This window comes from Anarrhichthys ocellatus, unplaced genomic scaffold (genome assembly GCF_004355925.1).
Source record: "Anarrhichthys ocellatus isolate YVR2014 unplaced genomic scaffold, GSC_Weel_1.0 scaffold1, whole genome shotgun sequence".
Lineage (NCBI taxonomy): Eukaryota > Metazoa > Chordata > Actinopteri > Perciformes > Anarhichadidae > Anarrhichthys > Anarrhichthys ocellatus.
Genome location: NW_022280031.1, coordinates 11,375,467 through 11,393,093, shown reverse-complemented (window position 1 = coordinate 11,393,093; position 17,627 = coordinate 11,375,467). Strand labels below are relative to the sequence as shown.

The 17,627-nt window shown below is 41.6% G+C and overlaps 2 protein-coding genes across 4 annotated transcripts in view; one reads left to right on the top strand and one right to left on the bottom strand.

Moving 5' to 3' along the window:
• Positions 1-45: 45 nt before the first annotated feature.
• On the bottom strand, positions 46-7,798 carry fam219aa (family with sequence similarity 219 member Aa). Of its 3 annotated transcripts, XM_031855217.1 has the most exons (7): positions 7,568-7,798; positions 7,012-7,108; positions 3,074-3,170; positions 2,384-2,477; positions 1,875-1,955; positions 665-740; positions 46-211 (listed from the first exon to the last, which is right to left on the bottom strand). In XM_031855217.1, the coding sequence occupies exons 2-7, from the start codon at positions 7,033-7,035 to the stop codon at positions 53-55; spliced, it is 531 nt and encodes a 176-aa protein (XP_031711077.1). In that variant the 5' UTR covers positions 7,036-7,108; positions 7,568-7,798; the 3' UTR covers positions 46-52. The 3 variants fall into 3 exon arrangements, with proteins under 3 accessions (XP_031711077.1, XP_031711062.1, XP_031711071.1); XM_031855202.1 differs by lacking the exon at positions 7,012-7,108; XM_031855211.1 differs by lacking the exon at positions 7,012-7,108 and having other exon boundaries at positions 686-740.
• Positions 7,799-8,564: 766 nt separating this feature from the next.
• Positions 8,565-17,627, top strand: part of dnai1.2 (dynein, axonemal, intermediate chain 1, paralog 2) — a 17,365-nt gene continuing 8,302 nt past the window's right edge. The window contains exons 1-17 of the mRNA XM_031870132.1: positions 8,565-8,744; positions 8,831-8,896; positions 9,039-9,143; positions 9,356-9,436; positions 9,572-9,698; positions 9,993-10,048; positions 10,135-10,275; positions 10,435-10,494; positions 10,618-10,746; positions 10,924-11,008; positions 11,109-11,226; positions 11,444-11,487; positions 11,600-11,847; positions 12,089-12,178; positions 12,420-12,501; positions 12,706-12,785; positions 16,223-16,371. Of these exons, the coding sequence (XP_031725992.1) occupies positions 8,709-8,744; positions 8,831-8,896; positions 9,039-9,143; positions 9,356-9,436; positions 9,572-9,698; positions 9,993-10,048; positions 10,135-10,275; positions 10,435-10,494; positions 10,618-10,746; positions 10,924-11,008; positions 11,109-11,226; positions 11,444-11,487; positions 11,600-11,847; positions 12,089-12,178; positions 12,420-12,501; positions 12,706-12,785; positions 16,223-16,371 (1,697 nt within the window). The 5' untranslated portion in view covers positions 8,565-8,708. The remainder of the gene's footprint in view (positions 8,745-8,830; positions 8,897-9,038; positions 9,144-9,355; positions 9,437-9,571; positions 9,699-9,992; positions 10,049-10,134; positions 10,276-10,434; positions 10,495-10,617; positions 10,747-10,923; positions 11,009-11,108; positions 11,227-11,443; positions 11,488-11,599; positions 11,848-12,088; positions 12,179-12,419; positions 12,502-12,705; positions 12,786-16,222; positions 16,372-17,627) is intronic.

Here is a 17,627-nt window from a genome sequence, read left to right as displayed (position 1 = left end):
GGGGGGGGGGGGGGGTGGGGGGGGGGGGGGGGGGGGGGGGGGGGGGATCGGACTATTGGATTTGACAGGCTGTGGAGGGAGCAGCCTGGCAGCACATGCAGGTGGGGTTGACCGCTTTTGGGGGGATCAGATCCAGGTCCTCGTCATCCGGGATCTCATCGAGCCGGTACCCATCCTTCAGGAGCTGGATGTTCAAGTCCTGGTTGATCTGCTGCACAAGGAAGAAGAGAGGAGACACAGTATCAGCTGAGCTTCAGGACAGTGTGGACAAATCCTTCAGCTCGGAACGACCTCGTTAGTTAAACTAGTTCCTATGTTGATTCAAAAAAATCTCATTATAATTACATTTTACAGAAACAGAAGGCAGAAAGATCATTGTGCAGGCAGGTCACAGGTGGCAACGGGGAAAGGCAAGAAGCACAACAACAAAAAAGATTCTACTCTAAGCGGGAGAAATGAAAAGGAATTTGAATGAGAACTATGGAAAAGTCTTTACGGATGACTGTGACTATGAGTCCTCGGAGGAGCCAGCAAAGGTGTATTTCAGACGGGTGCACATATACCTGGTGTGAGTGGAGTGACAATGGAACTGGGTGATCAAGGTGGTGATGTTTGTGGATTCACCAAATGACGCTGTGAAACAGTATAATGCGTGTATAGATACCTGGTCCCTCAGACATCTCACCTCGGCTGAGGAGTATCCTGATGAGGAGTATCTGGACATGTCGAAGTCATCATCACTGAAAGACAGGCAACATCAGCAGTTAAGACAGACGCGTCTCAAAAAAGGTAACAGTGAGACACGATGTCTGAATGTTTAAAGTAGAAGTCTAACAATTCAATGTTGCTGGGAGACTCCGGAGAATCAGACTTTTAAAGAACGGTTAAATCGAAGCAGCAGAGGTTGAGATATCCTGACTGTTATTCACAGTGTGAGTCAATCCATAAAAAATAAATGCTGGATCCTACGTTTCCCATGATGCAACGCTTCCTGCCTGCTAAATGCCCACGTCTTTCAACTCTGTGGTTCCAGTTTGTGATGCAGACTTTCTGCTGTAGAATTCGATTCACTATTGGGGTTATTGAAGGTTATTTAGTCTGTACATGATCAGGGTTTTTTATAGATTATAGATATATAATATCAGTTAACAGTGATAATCTGCTGCAGTCTCTTGATTCCTAAATTATTGGCTTTTTTTCCAGTGAGGCTGAATGAACAACAAACAGGAGAATAACAACATTTAAAAAAATAAATAGTAATATCGGGCTAATGCACCAAACAGGCTTTTTCCTCCAAATGAATAATCTGCCTTTCAAACTGCCTTGTAAACAACGAACAGAACGACATTGTCCAAGAGGCTCTGCACGCGAGTCTAAAATGTGGACAATAAACAAACTGGTGTCCTGTGTTGCTGTGAGTCAGAAAGCTTGTCAGAGGGCGTGTATGAAGCAATACATGATGTAAGCTCGGTGGGCTTCCAGAGTTCTCATTTCACATGAGAGTTTCCCTCGTGCAGCAGCATACAGAGGAGGGCACAAAGGGTGGGACTCATATGTGTCAAACGCAGATGCTGCTGGTACAAGGGGGGGGGGGAAGCGAGCACTCCCACTGAGCCGCTTTTCCCTGCCCAAATCCTCACCCTGCTATCCTCTAATCCCATGCCCCGGGAGAGGCTTTGTCCCCTTTTTTTAGGATCCCTTCTGTTAAGAACTCTCTCAAGTTGCTCTATGGATTAATGCGCAATCCGGCGGCAGAGTCAGACCGACAAAAAAACCGCAAAGTTAGCAAATATATCCCGTTCGCTCCCTTTAAGTCGGCCTGAAACGTTTGTTCTTCTAAATGTGTGAGAACATGTACTACGTGATATACATACCTGTCAGTGTCCAGTGCTACCAGGGGCTTCTCATCCGGGCTCTGGTCTAAAGAGGAGTAGCCTTTGTTTGGCACCACCAACCTGAAGATGAGCGCAGACACAACACAGAAGACTTGAAAATGCAACACAAACGTGGTGCTCTTCTTACAGGCCACGAAGAAACACAAACTGGGGCTAATCTGTAGCCTTCAGACTGTTTCTAGATTATCTTTCCCAGACCAGTCGGTAGCCTTTCTTATATTTCCACTAATCCACCAGTGGGATTAGACAGATGAGCCAGTTGTCAGTGTTGTTGGTTGCACTGGGTTAATGCTGAGCGCTCCGACTCGATTATCACCATTCACACCACAAAAAAGCTGTGTTGAGCATTTTGTTGTAACGTTAGGAAGTCTGACGGCGTCCCCAGCAGGCAAAAAAAACATGTTGAGATGCTAATTGCTGCAAAGTGTAACATTTGTGGTCGAGGTGGTCAACACAACAGGGAACAAGGAGGCAGTGGAAGCCGTTACCTTGTCCTGGCATTCTTCTTGGGCTGTTGATTGACAGGACTCCCCACGGTGCCATTCTTCACTGATCCCTTCCTGGCAAGGTCCCTCTGTTTCTCTGGGCAACCACAGGGTGTGAGGTCATCAGTAAATGCATCAATAAAGCTCACCTTCATGAGCGTCAGATGTCGATTTATATGATTTTGTTTGTTGCAGAAAGCAATCAAATATGTTCAGAACAAAAACAGACTTTTAGTCATATTATCTGCTGTACAACTGCTACACAGTATACAGCCTCTACAACCAGCACAAGTAACACCTTTATTAAATTGAAATACGTTTTATTATCCTTTGACAAACTGAACATTTTGTAGATATTGACTAGGGAGTTTGTTTGGAACAGAGCCCTTAGGACCAAATAAATAAGTGTGACGAAGGCTTTCACAGTGTTGCAATGCTGCGGAATATAATTCCACTAACAGAGAGTACTCTCTGTGAATATCTTATGGTACTGGATTCAAACTCATGTTTGGGCTTAATTTGACCTTTTATGCCTTAACACAAATCTGCATACTTGCTGTAGCCCAGAGCAAATATTTTGTTCATGTGTTGAGTTATTTCCATTCTGCAAGGACTTTCTTTCTGCTCACTGTTAAACCTCGATTATTAAGCGGGAAGTTGTGCATTGATTTGCGATGTGTTTTCTTGTGATACCTATTTGGACTTGCAGTGGTGAGGGCTTGTAGTTCATGGTCACACTCTCTCCCTTGGTGTCAGCGTCTGCCTCTGAGGTGGAGGACGCTGCTGGGTCCTAGAAATAAAAATAAAAATGTAAAAAAAAAAATAAAAAAGGCGCAGTACAGAGTATGTCAGCTTTGATACACCTAAACAACAACACTAAGAACTAACTTCATATGTTATCGTCTCGTCATAGATGTTTGCTAATTCAGTGGCTGACAGGGATTAAACTAAACAAGTTGTTTCTGGTAATACAATTCAAAATCGACTTGTGTTATACTTCCACTGGGCAGCTGAAATTGAACACAGTCCTGAGGGCACAATCAACTCCGAGAGCCACTAGCTGATTTATCACCAGGCCCACACAGCACAGAGAATCAGCTCTTTTTTAATATTTATTTACAGAACCTGCTTGTGTCCAGTACCCTGGCGATATTCCCCGAGCCTATATGTGCTACTATAGCTGCCTGCTTTTCTACATCAATAGGCTCGAGTGTTCTGGCTATGTGCTTGGCTCCGTCTCTTTTATGTGTTGAGCAGCGATGACATAGGGAGGAGGCCGTGAGAGAACAGAGGGGGTTGCTGTTGCAGCCACGGCTTCCCCAGATTGAGAGAGGGGAGCTGACAGAGCTCCACATTATGTTGGTCCTACAGTCCCCCCCTTGTAGACCTCTGAGGGTCTCCACGTGGACTACCAGACATTTGGGCCTTTAGTAACTCTGTATTCTCTCCAGAGAAATGGCTGCTATGTTTAAACTATCCCTCAAGCAGTTAAATACCTGGAGAGGAAACTTTTTATTTGATTATTTTACAGTTAAAGTTGAAAAATTCATATCGGCTCAGATCACTGCTTTATACTTACATACATTACGCTACTGTTCTTCATTAAAAACTAGAGTGTCTTTAAAGATGCAAGGGGATTGATGGGATTTCTAAATATATAGGTCTAGACACAGATATACAGTATACTATAATAATAGTATATATCTGTACTATATGAATTTAGGCCAATTCCATGAGACCAGTAGAGCTTATTCAATCCCACAGGGCCTGATAAAACATGCATGAGTATTTAGCTGGGGACAGTGAGAATATCAATTTTCATGTAACGCATTTAAAAAACAAGCCGTCAAGAACATAAAAAAAACGGTAAAACAACAAAACACAACACGCTTAGACACAAGTGATGTCTAGTTAACGCACGAGCAAACTAAATGAACTAAAGCACAAAATGACACCATTGTCATCAGAGCAAAAGGATGATATTGTATCTTTTAAATGTTTTCTCAGCAGCCATCCAGACTAATCCATCTCTTAATGTGATAGAAGAGTAACCTCCTTCCATTTCTCTACAAGAGCAAGTGCACTGCGGCCAAATACACCTTAAATGCGTTCAGTAGTCTCATCTGGCAAGGGAGCATCATCCATTTAACTGGAATAATTAATGAGAGCTGCAACAGTGACGAGTATGGAGCGATGAAAGCACACAGCACACAGATGAGGCATTCCCACAGTAACAAGCACAAACACGAGCTCCTTCTGTCCTGCGACAGGCCCTTCCCTTGGATCATTGAGGCTTACCCACAGGATTTATTATTTCCACTCTTGTTTTTTTCACACTTCCCTTCCACCTCGGACAGATACTGTGATGAGGTAGGGTCATATTGTCTGTCAAGTAAATCCCTTTGAGATATTCCAGCAGGGCTGGCAGTTAATAATGAAAGGGACTCGGTACTAAGACGAACGGGACAGAATTCACCGCCTCATCTTGAACATAAGACGAGTAAATTACTTATAGCAACTGTAGCGGGAAGCCCATAATAAACAAGATAGAGTTCATCTTAAAATAGACCAGCTCACACTATAGCACTACAGAGTTTGGCTTTAAGAAATGCTACCAGAAGGTTCACAAATTTACAAAATAACTCCTTATGTCAGTCACAGCAGTTAGCTGAAGCCAAAGCAAGATGGGCCATTTAAAACGTGTATTTATAGCCTATAGTTCCCCGACAGTAACTCACCAATGATTTGCGAGCTGGCCTGTGACAGACGGAGTGACACATTGATTTTGATGTATGTAAAAATCAAACAGGGCCACTGGCCCTGACCTTCAACATGCATTCAAATACACCTGCACTCACTCATGGTCACACACACACACACACACACACACACACACACACACACACACTCAAGAGAACATGTGTACACACACACACACACACATATAAATGAGACGCCCTCTTAGTGTATCCGTTTCATCAGCATGTCCTCAGACTCCTTTACTGCCTCCGATGATGAAGAGCCACAAGGCCGCTGACACAGCACAGACACCGAGCCATTGGTGGGATTACACACCCCGGCCTCCCACTGGCCAATAGCAGTGTCGGCTGATAGATCAGGTGACCATTAAAACAGTTGCGTGTTATCCTTATGATAATGTCTCATAATTAGATTCAGGCGACAGTGATCACTCTCAAATGTCCTTGTGCTTAATGATGGGCCGGTTTGGGAAAAGGGTCGTTTCTTTGAGAGACCACGTTTCATTCAGAAAAATCACTTAAATTTAGTGCAGATTAAAAATTATCTACAAGTTAACATTCACAATCTAATGCGTGAAACAGAAGATAATAGACAATCACTCAAAATTCTATAAAAAAAGATTCTTCCATCATAAGAAGGGCTGATTTCATGGGTGGAATATGGTCTCAAAATGTCTTTATTTTACATGGGAATATGTATTTCAGGGTCACTGTTAGCAGGGTCCTTTTAAATACATATTGCCATGTAGAAAATGTATTTTGCACAAACCCTACAGTGTGGCTTGGATCAGTTTCCAAGGGGGCTTTGCATTTATTAATGACCATTTTCCACCGATGCATTGAGCTCGTCACAAGATGGAATAAGCGCAGCACACCTGAGGGATCCAAAGAGCACCTGTATGTGATCGTTCACCACAAAAGAGCCAGCAATGCGCCTCTACTCCATTGTCTATAAAAAGCTGTTGTATTTGAGGGGAATCTATTCTCAACAAGGAGGCAGGTGCCAGGTGTATTCATGCATTTTTTTTTTAGCAATCACAATGAAGTTATTAGCATTATAATACACATCCATTTGTGCCGCAGCAAACTGTGATTCTGACACAATCAGACATGGTTTGAATGGAAAGTGTGTTTCAGAGGCTGGGACTGCCAGATAGCAGGTGTAACATTTAGGAGGATAATAAGTAATTGCATGATAAGGAATGAACGATACCATTTGTAACAGACACACCGCAGCCACAATCCAAGTATCTCTGATATTGGATTGAATTCCACAGAAATCTCACTGGATGAAACATGAGAGCAGACTAATCAAATCGTCATAAAGGAGAGGCAAAAAGGAGACTTTCTGTACCAGAGAAAGTATGCTCCTCTGTGATTTCTGCTGGAGTTTAGCCTCAGGGGTAGGAGGGCTGGGGAAGCACGGGTACTATAATGAACAGTAGAACTTGGAGCTCTGCATTTGCCTGAAACCCGAAGGCAAACACTTACAAAGTAAAAAAAAAAAAAAAAAAAAAAAAAAAAAAGGGGACAGCTGTTTGAGACTGCTTTGTTTGAAGTATGCAGAATAAGGCTGGCACATGGTAATATTAAGCTCAACTCAAAATGAAAAGTAGGGAATTAGAGCAGTGGTTCAGTAAGTTATTGGTGGCCATTATTTATCATTTCAGATGTTGTCCGGTGTGCAGGCTGGGCCTTGCATTCAAACCTGGAGAAATAGACCCCTTGTGTGATGAACAGCACGATAGAGAACTAAGCACAGAACACATTAATGTCATGACTGGCTACTGTTTGAAGTGCATCTGTTGTAAATTGTACTGGCAGGTCTGTGTCCAATAAGAAAGCATGGAAGGAGAGACTATATCCTCTTACTATGGGCCTGCTCGGGCTAGCCATCCTGAAGGGTTGCAGTCTGCAGTATCGGTGTGGACGGAGCTCCTGTTCACGCGATCATTTGGGCTCACAGCACCTACAGCCATCCCGACCCCAAATAACACGTCACCAAAAGACGAAATGTAATAAAAAAATTTAAAAAAATTAAAAAAAAAAAAAAAACAGTAGGCTATGTCGTCTATTGATACGTAGATTTGAAACAACAACAACATGATTTTAGTCAAATGCGTGGTTTAACTACTAGGATACAGTAAAGTGAATGCTTGTCTATTATTTAATCCTTATATGTATTATTTATGTAATCACTCTCTGGATAAAGAGAGATGACGTTATCCTTTCATCTATAGAAGATCAATCTACACCCATCCCAAAGGCTCAGTTTGTGCCAAAGCTGTACATTGCTATCGGTTAGCTCACACACGCAGATTATATGTCACACAGCTGTCAATATAAACCCACGAGCGACACTAAAATGTTGCATTCAATAGAATTATTTGCAAAAAAATAAATGTTGTTTTTGTCATTGCTCTCTCACCAAAGGCTGAGTCTCTCCGTTGACTGGGGGCACTTGGAACCGGTCGATTTCTTCCATAATTTTTAACATAGAAACGGTGCAATAGTCAAAGATAAGCGGTGACTTGAGTCTCACTATCCCGGTAGATGATGCTCGGTTTGTCGGGAGCCTTCGTTTTTCAGCATGATAGCAGTTCGTTTTCCTCCATCCTGACAGAGGTGACTCGACAGCAAAACAGCAGCACCGCCCCACTTCCGGGTCTATAGAATATTAATAAGGAGTCCGACCAATCACAGAGGAGATCGCACTGAAATGCGTAGGGGAGTAATTCCGTGCATTGACGGTGAATTTAAATGTTTTACTAATAAAAACATTTGTAGTAATCTATATTAATATAATACTGTTTATTGATTACCTTAACGTACCGATATGTTTGTGGCATTGCACATGTGTGTTTCATTTCAGGGAAATATAGCCACCCTTTTAGTCTACACTGCAGTATGATATCATACAACATAATAGAAACATTTATTTGTTTCAATCTTAACGTATTGTGGTCTCAAAAATGTACAAACAGCACCCCTATGGAACAAAACGCTGTTTCAAAAGTTAAAAACGTAGGTGTGTGGCTTTCAAAGCGTATAAAATGCTCTAATCGGTTGATACAATTAAAATATCAGTGCAACAATTTACAATTTGGAAAAACGGATTTTTTTGGATTGTATTAGGATCTTTGCCCTCTTTTTCCTGAATTATATTAGGATTTTTGCTCTTTTTTCCTGAATTATATTAGGATTTTTGCTCTTTTTCTGGATTATTTTAGGATATTTGCCTTCTTGTTTTCTGGATTATATTAACATATTCGTCCTCTTTTTCTGGATTATATTAACATATTCGTCCTCTTTTTCTGGATTATATTAGGACCCTTACCTTCTTTTTTCCTGGATTGATTTAGGATATTTGCCCTCATTAATGACTGACAGGCCGAGACTGCTGGTTGTCTTGGTAACCTGTATACAGCAGCAGGCTGTTGCAAAGCTAGTCTCGTGTTGTTTACAGCTAACGTTAACTATGTAAGCTTTCTTTTTTTACTTTGTGTTGTTGTACTGTATTTTGACAGAGCTAGATTGCGGGGAAGACATTAAAACGGACTCTTCTCTCAATGTCTATCAGTAACGCTGCAGCGACGATGAAAAAGGTAAATGACAACTTTGTTTAGCTAGCGTCATCAATCACTAACCTGACGCTGATTTAGCAGCGTTTTTCATTTGTTTTTGCGCACAGGGCGTACCTGCGCAGAAGGCAGCTTTACCTGGTGCAAAGCCAACCAAAGCTGCAGCTAAGAAAAAGGTGTGTGCACTTCCAAATCACACAAACATGGGACCAAATCCCAGAAATGCCTGAAAGTTCAGAGTTTTGGGCATTTGGCTGCAATAGTTAGAACAACGAGAAACACATGTTGCAGCTTGACGTTACTTGTTTACCATTCCAGGATGAGGAAGAGGGAGCTGTGGATAACGGTGATGGGATAACGGACGACTGGTCTCATGGGAAAGGACTCATTAAGCCCCCAGATCAACTGGAGCTCACTGAGACTGTAAGACATCTTCATTGCTCAGGTTTATGACAGGCTGTGTTGGGGGAATTGGCTCAGACTCTGCTGCTGTTGCTTAATTCTCTTTTTTTCCCCCAACTAGAGTAATTCATCATCATCTTTTAAACATTATTTTTGCAACCTTGGCCAAATGAGTCAGGCATGCGTACCCTGCGCTGCTATGTGCTCTGCTTTATCTATACTGTTATCATTAGGAGCTGAATGAGGAAATCACAAGGATCCTGACTACAAACAACCCACACGCTCCACAAAATATTGTCCACTACAGCTTCAAGGTAACAAAGCTATATCCAGGCGCATTACTTTACCACACTCGCTATAGATGCATCGCTGTAATATCACAAACAAGCTAAACTAACAGGTTTCCTCTGCTCGCTGTTCCTCACATCATTGCTCATTGTGTTTCCCAGGAACGTGCCTACAAGCCCATCGGTGTTGTGGATCAGATGGCTGTTCTCTTCGTGTTGGAGGGCAGCCTCGTGCATCAAGATTCTGATGAGGCTCGTAGACTGAGGGCCAAGGGGGATCTCCCCAAGGGTAGCTACTGAAACATGCTGCATTCTGTGTTTACAAATCACAGTTACTCTTTGTTAGACATTCAAAGGCTAACATACTATTCTCTTCCATAACAACTGCACTCTGTGTTGCATAGTGTTTTGTGGTATGTGGTGATGTTTTCCTCCCTGGTGTAGTACGTGATTGGTGCCACAAGGTGTCCCTTTAAACATGAGTCATAAAATTGAAGACAAGGCTCAGAGTTTATACAGAAAAGAGTAAGGTGTTTGTTTTCTTGACAGTCAAATCATGATTTCATGTTTCTAATCTGTCCAGAGACTGCAACGGTCGACACTGGAACAGAACCCGATGAGGAGAAACCGGACACCCTGGTCAGAGCACTGGTCTTATTATTATTTTTATTTTAACCAAGAGTATAACTTGAGCTACAACTCTTTCCCCTGTTGGATTTCCACAGGGCACACTTGTAGAAGTGGATGAAGCGGGAGAAGAGGACAGACCAGACAGTGCTGCCTCCAAAGCAGACATGGAGCCAAAAGCTACTAACCAGTTCAACTTCAGTGAGAGGGCCTCCCAGACCCTCAATAACCCACTGAGGGTAGGGAGGAGAATCTCAACACGCATCTTTTACACAGTATAGTTGGGATATCTAACATTTCACAGAGGAAAGTTTGAATATTGGAGGGTATGAAAAACACAATATTGATGTATAATAAAATAATCATAGCTGAATGCCTTTTTTAAAATGTTCCTGTAGGAAAGAAGCTGCCAGACTGAACCTCCTCCACGCAGCATCTTTGCTGCCACTGCTAATCAGGTACTGAATTCCCCGACTTGTTTAAAAAGAGATGTTTAGGCCAGGCTTGTTGTCGCACTGGCGAGCATCAGTGAACATTTGCGCTCACATGGGCCGCCTGTAATGACTCTATTCTCTCTGCAGTGGGAGATCTACGATGCCTATGTGGAGGAGCTGCAGAAACAAGAAAAAAATAAAGAAAAGCAGAAAGCTGCGGCTTCAAAGAAGGATACTGACAAAAGCAAGAAGAAACCGATGCTGATGGAAACTCAGGTAAATAGAGTGCTCACCCTTTCCTAATTTTAACATGTATCTAACATCGTAGCACAGTTACATCTGATTACAATGCTGACTCATTTAGACGGTCAAAGCATAATTTACAGTAACATCAAGATACGTCACGCTGGCCACAGTAATGTAATATCGGCAAAGTCTATGTTTCTGTTACAGAGCGATGACATCACCAAAGTGAAAAAGTCGGCTAAGATCTTGGAACGAATGGTCCATCAGAATATTTTTGATGACATAGCACAAGGTATGTTCAAGTACATCTGTCAGGTGACACACAATGATGAACTACAATCTGAAGTTGCTCCAGATGCTCTTCTCCCTGCTCGCCTTTCATGCCCTTTCAGATTTCAAATACTTTGAGGACGCATCTGATGCGTTCAGGGGCCAGGAGGGCACTCTTCTCCCCTTGTGGAAGTTTCAATATGACAAAGCCAAAGGACTGTCTGTCACTGCCCTCTGCTGGTAGGTTTGCTGAACAACTCTGTTAACGTTCACTTAGAATGATGGTCATTATTATTCTTTGGGGGAATTTGTAATCGTGACTGCCCTCCTGTCTAGATTTTTAAAGACGTCATTGATTGTATACCTCAATTATCAGTGTTTGCATTTCAAGGTTTGTACATCTCTCCTGCTGTTACAAGAAGGGCAGATGACTAATTGGTGCGCCTGTCCTCAACAGGAATAAGAAATATCAGGACCTTTTTGCCGTGGGAATGGGATCGTGTAAGTAGTTAATGAGAATTCTCAAGTGATAAGTTATGTTAGCATTTCTATTCTGAGATATTTGACCTGACCTTTCCTCCCGTCCCCTCTCCTCTCGCCCTCTGCTGTCCAGACGACTTCAGTAAGCAGGGGCGTGGGATGCTTGTGCACTACTCATTGAAGAGCTCTACCTTCCCGGAGTACATCTACCCCACAGACTCTGGCGTCCTGTGCCTCGACATCCACGAGCAGTATCCCCACCTGGTGGCGGTAGGCTTCTATGACGGCTGTGTGGCTGTCTACAGCTTGAAAGAGAAGGGATTGGAGCCTGTGTATAAGAGTACAGCTAAGACTGGCAAGCACACGGACCCAGTCTGGCAGGTGAGAGGAGGGGGCAAAGGTAGAGGTGATGGGAGTTCAGAGTGTGTATTTAGTTTTTGAGAGCTATCCTAAATCAGTTAGTTGGAAGTGTAAGCGGACTAATACATTCTCAAACACCAGACATGCAGCCATGACGAGTTACGATACCCTAACCTGACAGAGAATTTCATGTTAGGTTTGAGAATTTCAACTATTTTCTTCTGTTTTCAATAGATTTATTTATTTATTTATTTTAATTCAGGTGCGCTGGCAGAAAGACGACATGGACAATAACCACAATTTCTATTCCGTGTCATCTGATGGCCGAGTTGTGTCCTGGACACTCGTCAAGGTTAGCTGAGGCATTATATTTATTCATCCTCTCTGTAACTAAGGTCATTTTCTCTTCCGTTATCTCAGTATAATTTAAATATAATGAAACTTTTGAGAGGCTAATTACATGTGTTTTGTGTCCACTCTGTACAAGTCTGCCTGTGTGATTGTTCACATTTGCCATAGTTTATGTTTGTTTTCATTTGAATATGTGTACAGTATATATATTACTGTGTCACGGTGTGTTTGCATGCTTGCAGAATGAGCTGGTCTTCACAGACATTATCAGACTAAATGGAGCCGTCTCTGAGGGGCCAGGAGGTGCACAGCAGCCTGGCATCGGTAAGGTCTCCATTACCCACAATGTCAATTTGTGAACGTATGTAAGAATGTATGCAATTACAATACAATTTTAACAGCTATTACTCATGCAAAGTGCTTACACAATAAATGTCACCTGACATCAGATCAGATTTGACTGAGTCTGGTGCACCTGTCTGTAACAGTGCGTGTCTAATTTAAGTGCTTGATGCCTCCTGTCCACAGCCTGCGGTACAGCGTTTGACTTCCACAAACAGATCGACTATCTCTACCTTGTTGGCACCGAGGAGGGTAAAATACACAAGGTATGTATCCATGACTTCGAAAATTACATTAAGCATGTTGGCGACGTGACTCACTTAAGGGACGGGAAGCATAGCATAACTTGTGATACAGTAACATCAAGATACAGAACATTGGCAGTAACGATAATTGACAAATCTATGATACAAAACACAAAATACAAAATATACAATGATATACAAAGATACAAAATACGGGACAATCATCTATAAATACATGACAATACAGTATGTGTGTGTAAAACAGGACCCTATAAAATGGCAAAATAGTTTTTAAAGAACATGAATTTATAAGGTAGCGTGTGATTCACTTCATTGACATACTTTAAACTTTCATTCAGTGTAATACTTTGTATTATTCTAATAAATTTTAGATTGATTTATAAACACACAGGTAATCACGGATATTAGATCATTTCAGTAGAGACTTGACATTTGCTTGAGATAATCCCGTACTGATACGGATGTATTAATATTTTAGCAGGTGATGTACATTCAATGAAAAGATGTTTCAGTCAATTGAACACAGGTGTCTTAATTAGCTGTCCTCCTCTTTCCCTCTGTTTGAAGCTTCAGCGTCAACATGTAGCTATTTGGTAGTATTCTACAACTATTATGCTGAGTATAACTTGATGTTTTAGTTTTTAGTTTCGCTTTAACGCAGAACCAGTTTCAGATAAACAGCAATACTAGATGGCAGTGTATCAATTATGCAGTGGAGCAACAGTGGAGCCACCCAGAGTGCATGTGAATGACCACTGACAAAGGAACTAGACGAAAGAGGACAGACAGAACAAGCCTTGAATAGAGATAATATTTTAAGTTGGGCGAACATCCCGATGGAAGCTCAGTATTCCTGTCAAAATATGGTTAAAAAAAAAAAAAATGGCCAACCTCAGCAGGCAATTGGCATGGGAGGGTCGTCAGCTAATCGAATTCACCTGGGCCTTACAGGCTGTACAAGCTTGCCGATGGCTCACTCTGTCTCTTACTTATGCATCGACCATGATGACCCATACCTCCCGACCACTGCCACCCTTCTTATCAGCTTAAATTCCCTCCACCCAGCTACCTTTTATCCCGAGGGCCAATTTAAAGGCGATAAAACAACTATTTAAACAGGGTCAGTAATAAATCTACTGGGCCCTTTTGACAGGCGACACTTTTCTCTAGCCCTGACCTAATGTACCTTTAAGCTGCTTTTAAATCCTAGGCTGCATCCGGAATCACATACTTTGCACTACATGCCCAATATGTTTACTATCGCTCAATATACTACTGTGGGAATAAACCGTATTATGTATCTCATGTGACCAAAAGATGATTTGTAAGAATCATGGTATAATTTATAATATCTTATATATAATATTTATATATATAATATTTATCTTTTGCCAGTTTTAACCACAAAGCACTATGTATACATACAGAACCAAAGAAAATGTTTTTCGAAGTTAACTTTAGTTAACTTATTTACTTTTGAAAAGTCATTAAAAAATTCTGCTGATGTTGTGCAGCAAAGCCTTATCCCTAAAATGTGTTTTCTTTCTACACCACCCCTAAATGACATTAGGATCATCTTGGGTCTTCACACTGTCTGCCCTGAAAAACGGAAGCTCATTTTGTTTGAGGTGCACTTATAGATATCGTGCTGGGCTTGCACTCCAGAGGGTGCACATGCTAGGAAGTTCCTATTAAGTGTGTGTGTGTGTGTGTGTGTGTGTGTGTGTGTGTGTGTGTGTGTGTCCATGTGGTGCGTTGGGAGCCCGGCAGGCTTGACATCAAGCGTTTAATGAGCCTCCTTAAGCAGAGGCTCTCTCTGTCCACATCAGGCAGCTGCTAGTTTTTGGCTGGCCTCCCACCTCCTCTATGCTTTTCTTCCTCATCTTCTTGTTACCATCGGCAGAAAGACACTCATAAAAGTCTCAATCGTTTTCCGGTTTCCCACCGTGTCCTCATTCAATTCAAAACAGCTCAGTGACTAATGCACACATCATTGATATCGGCTGATGTTTATAAAATTAAATCTAGTGCTTGAGGGAAGAAGAAAGGAGGGGGGGGGGGGGCCTAAAACCGGCTTCTGTGGTAGTTGGGGCTACAGAAGTTTTTTCCAGGACGACACACACACACACACACACACACACACACACACACACATAGGGTGCTTTTCAATATACTATCGTGTCTCCTCGGTTCCTTTCCTCACCTCCAGCCATGGAAGAGATGCGGGGAGAGAGGAGAGGAGGGGGAAGATGCTTAAACAAGATTTAATTCAAGATTTGATCAGTTTCCTTTCATATCAGACAAATATTATCCCTGAATTCCTGACTTAGACAATCTGAAATGCAATAACATCCATGATTATCTTATTCATTAGTCTTAATCGTAATCAAACACTTTTAAAGCCTTTTTGATTGCATGTTGGTAGCTTTGTGCTACAAGACACAATTAAGGTCACAAGTGAAGCAGCAGGCTGATTTGTCTACTTCCTACGATGGCTGTGGCTTAGATACTTACTGGCTGTATATAGGGACACACCATGGCTGCACTCCTGAGAAATCACTTCATATACCTAACCCTCCTTGCAGACATATGAGCAGACACACAGCCGGTATGTGTGATAAAATACGTTCTGTCTGTCACCTCAAGGTTCAGTGGCACAGAAACCCCGGGAGAGGCCAGATTAAGAATCTTTCACCTCGCTGCAGGAAACAATCAAGCTGTCAGTGCTTTGGAGAGCAACATCTGTCCCCACAAGCTGTCCAGCTGTTTGATCTTAGATTGTCCAGTCAATGTATCCCTGCAATCTAACTCTGCTGCTGTTTTGGTGCTTTTGTAAACCCTATTCTGTCATTTGCAAACAAACTGTAAATGTGTAGGGCAATTCAACATTGAAGCAGAGAAGGTTATATTGTTCTCTTTAGGTTAAAACGGTCAAGTATATTTGACTTCAAGCCTTTCTCCAATCAGCGATGTCACAGCAAGACTTTTCCATCCACTTTTTATCATGTGCTCAGATATATAAAGCATTCTCAAGAAATATATATTTTAATCTAGTTCTTCTAAGAGTTCCTCAGAAAACAAAAGTAGATCACAAATTCAAGTTAAAAGTTAAAAAAAAAATGTTTTCCTTCTGTTTACTAGTCACAAATACTTCTACCTTTGTTGAGTCATACTGATGTCTAGTTAGGCCTCTTTTTTCTTTTATTCCCACACAATTTGTTTTTACTAACCACAATATAGAAACACTAACAACAGTTTGGATTACAATCAAGATTTGATTAAGCTGAGTGGGAACGGTGTTACCACAGAAACTTTAATTTAATTTAATACTGGACTGGTGCGCTATCACATGGTATTTTAAAGGCAAATCTGTGTTTATACCATCAACTTTGGCCCAAATCAAGACTGATATTTGCCTTGATGCCTTTATTCTCTAGTGCTCCAAAACGTACTCAAGCCAGTTCCTGGAGACGTATGATGCCCACAGCACGGCAGTGGAGGCAATAAGGTGGAACCACTTCCACCCAAAGGTTTTCATCTCTTGCAGTTCAGACTGGACCGTCAAGATCTGGGACCATACCATCAAGTAGGAAAACTGAAAGAGAAAGAGTGAAACGTGCAGCTACTGTAGATATTGCATCACTCTACACACTGTATATTGTATCACAGCTATAGGAATTATATATATATATTCTATTTTGTCTATATGTTATGTTAACATTATTCAGGTAAAAGTACCTGTCTGGAAGAAGATGAATGATACATTTGTCATTTATACCTCATGGGAATTAAATGCTGTGCTTAGTTACAGAATAGTAACTGTAACTTTATGCAGTATTTCTATTTTCATGGTTATCAACATCACTAATTCTCTGTGTTCAGATGTCTATGTGCATTCAGAGACAATATAATCAGCATTCCTGTAACCCTTCCTTTATATTCCAGTATATTGGTCTTTATTACCTTGTACTCACATAGCATCATGTTCCTTGCTTATTTGACTAACCCACAGTGCCTCCCACTTCTTGTCAGCTCAGGCAGCTCGACTGAATAATGATAGTAATCATCCTCCCATTATGAGAGACAAGGTTTTTAAGAATGATCCATGACACCCCATAGATACGAGACATTTCCCTTTCCAGGAGAGGGTCTGACTGGATCCAACACATTTTCTCAAACTTTGCCGCACTTGTTTAGAAGTGTGTGAAAGCTTTACGGTGAAAACTGCTTGTAAAACCGTCACATGGTATTAGCCAGGCCTGAATGAGCTGAAGTCGTAATAGAAGAGACTTGCATCAAGTTAGCTAACCTACACAAAAGGTTGAGATTTTCCCCTCAGCCTAGAGATAAACCTGGACAAGGTCTTAGGATCGCAGTAGCCCAGACTCTTAGATGTGCAGTATGTGCAGTGTCATTCTGCTGTAAAAGACTCTGGGCCAGATTCAGACATATTCTACACCTGCCAGAGTGCATGTCATTTATCACACAGCAGCATGGGAGCACAGTTTCTGAGTCATCTGAGGCACATCTTGCCCAAAATCAATAAGGGAGGTTTGGGCAAGAATGTATTACGGTTTACATTCTGGTTTGTTTTCTAAGTTTCATACAATTTGTGGGGGTCAGAATTGCACATAAAATACTCCAAATGTGTGAATATTTGTATACTGCAGTAAATAGTGTAACTATTCTGAAATAGTTCCAAAACAATAAATGACATAAAATGAATGTCATAGATGAACATGTCCATTTCAAACAAAGAGCAGCTATAGGTGTATATAGATGAGGCTGTGTGTGCGTGTGTGTGTGTGTGTGTGTGTGTGTGTGTGTGTGTGTGTGTGTGTG

What these genes read in the sequence shown, in the direction of transcription:
- fam219aa (XM_031855202.1), bottom strand. Translation starts at nt 7,636, where the DNA reads ATGTTAAAAATTATGGAAGAAATCGACCGGTTCCAAGTGCCCCCAGTC. An exon ending in ACCACTGCAAGTCCAAATAG is followed by an intron (nt 2,478 to 3,073) that starts GTATCACAAGAA and finishes GTGGTTGCCCAG; the next exon opens with AGAAACAGAGGGACCTTGCC. An exon ending in AAGAAGAATGCCAGGACAAG is followed by an intron (nt 1,956 to 2,383) that starts GTAACGGCTTCC and finishes GCTCATCTTCAG; the next exon opens with GTTGGTGGTGCCAAACAAAG.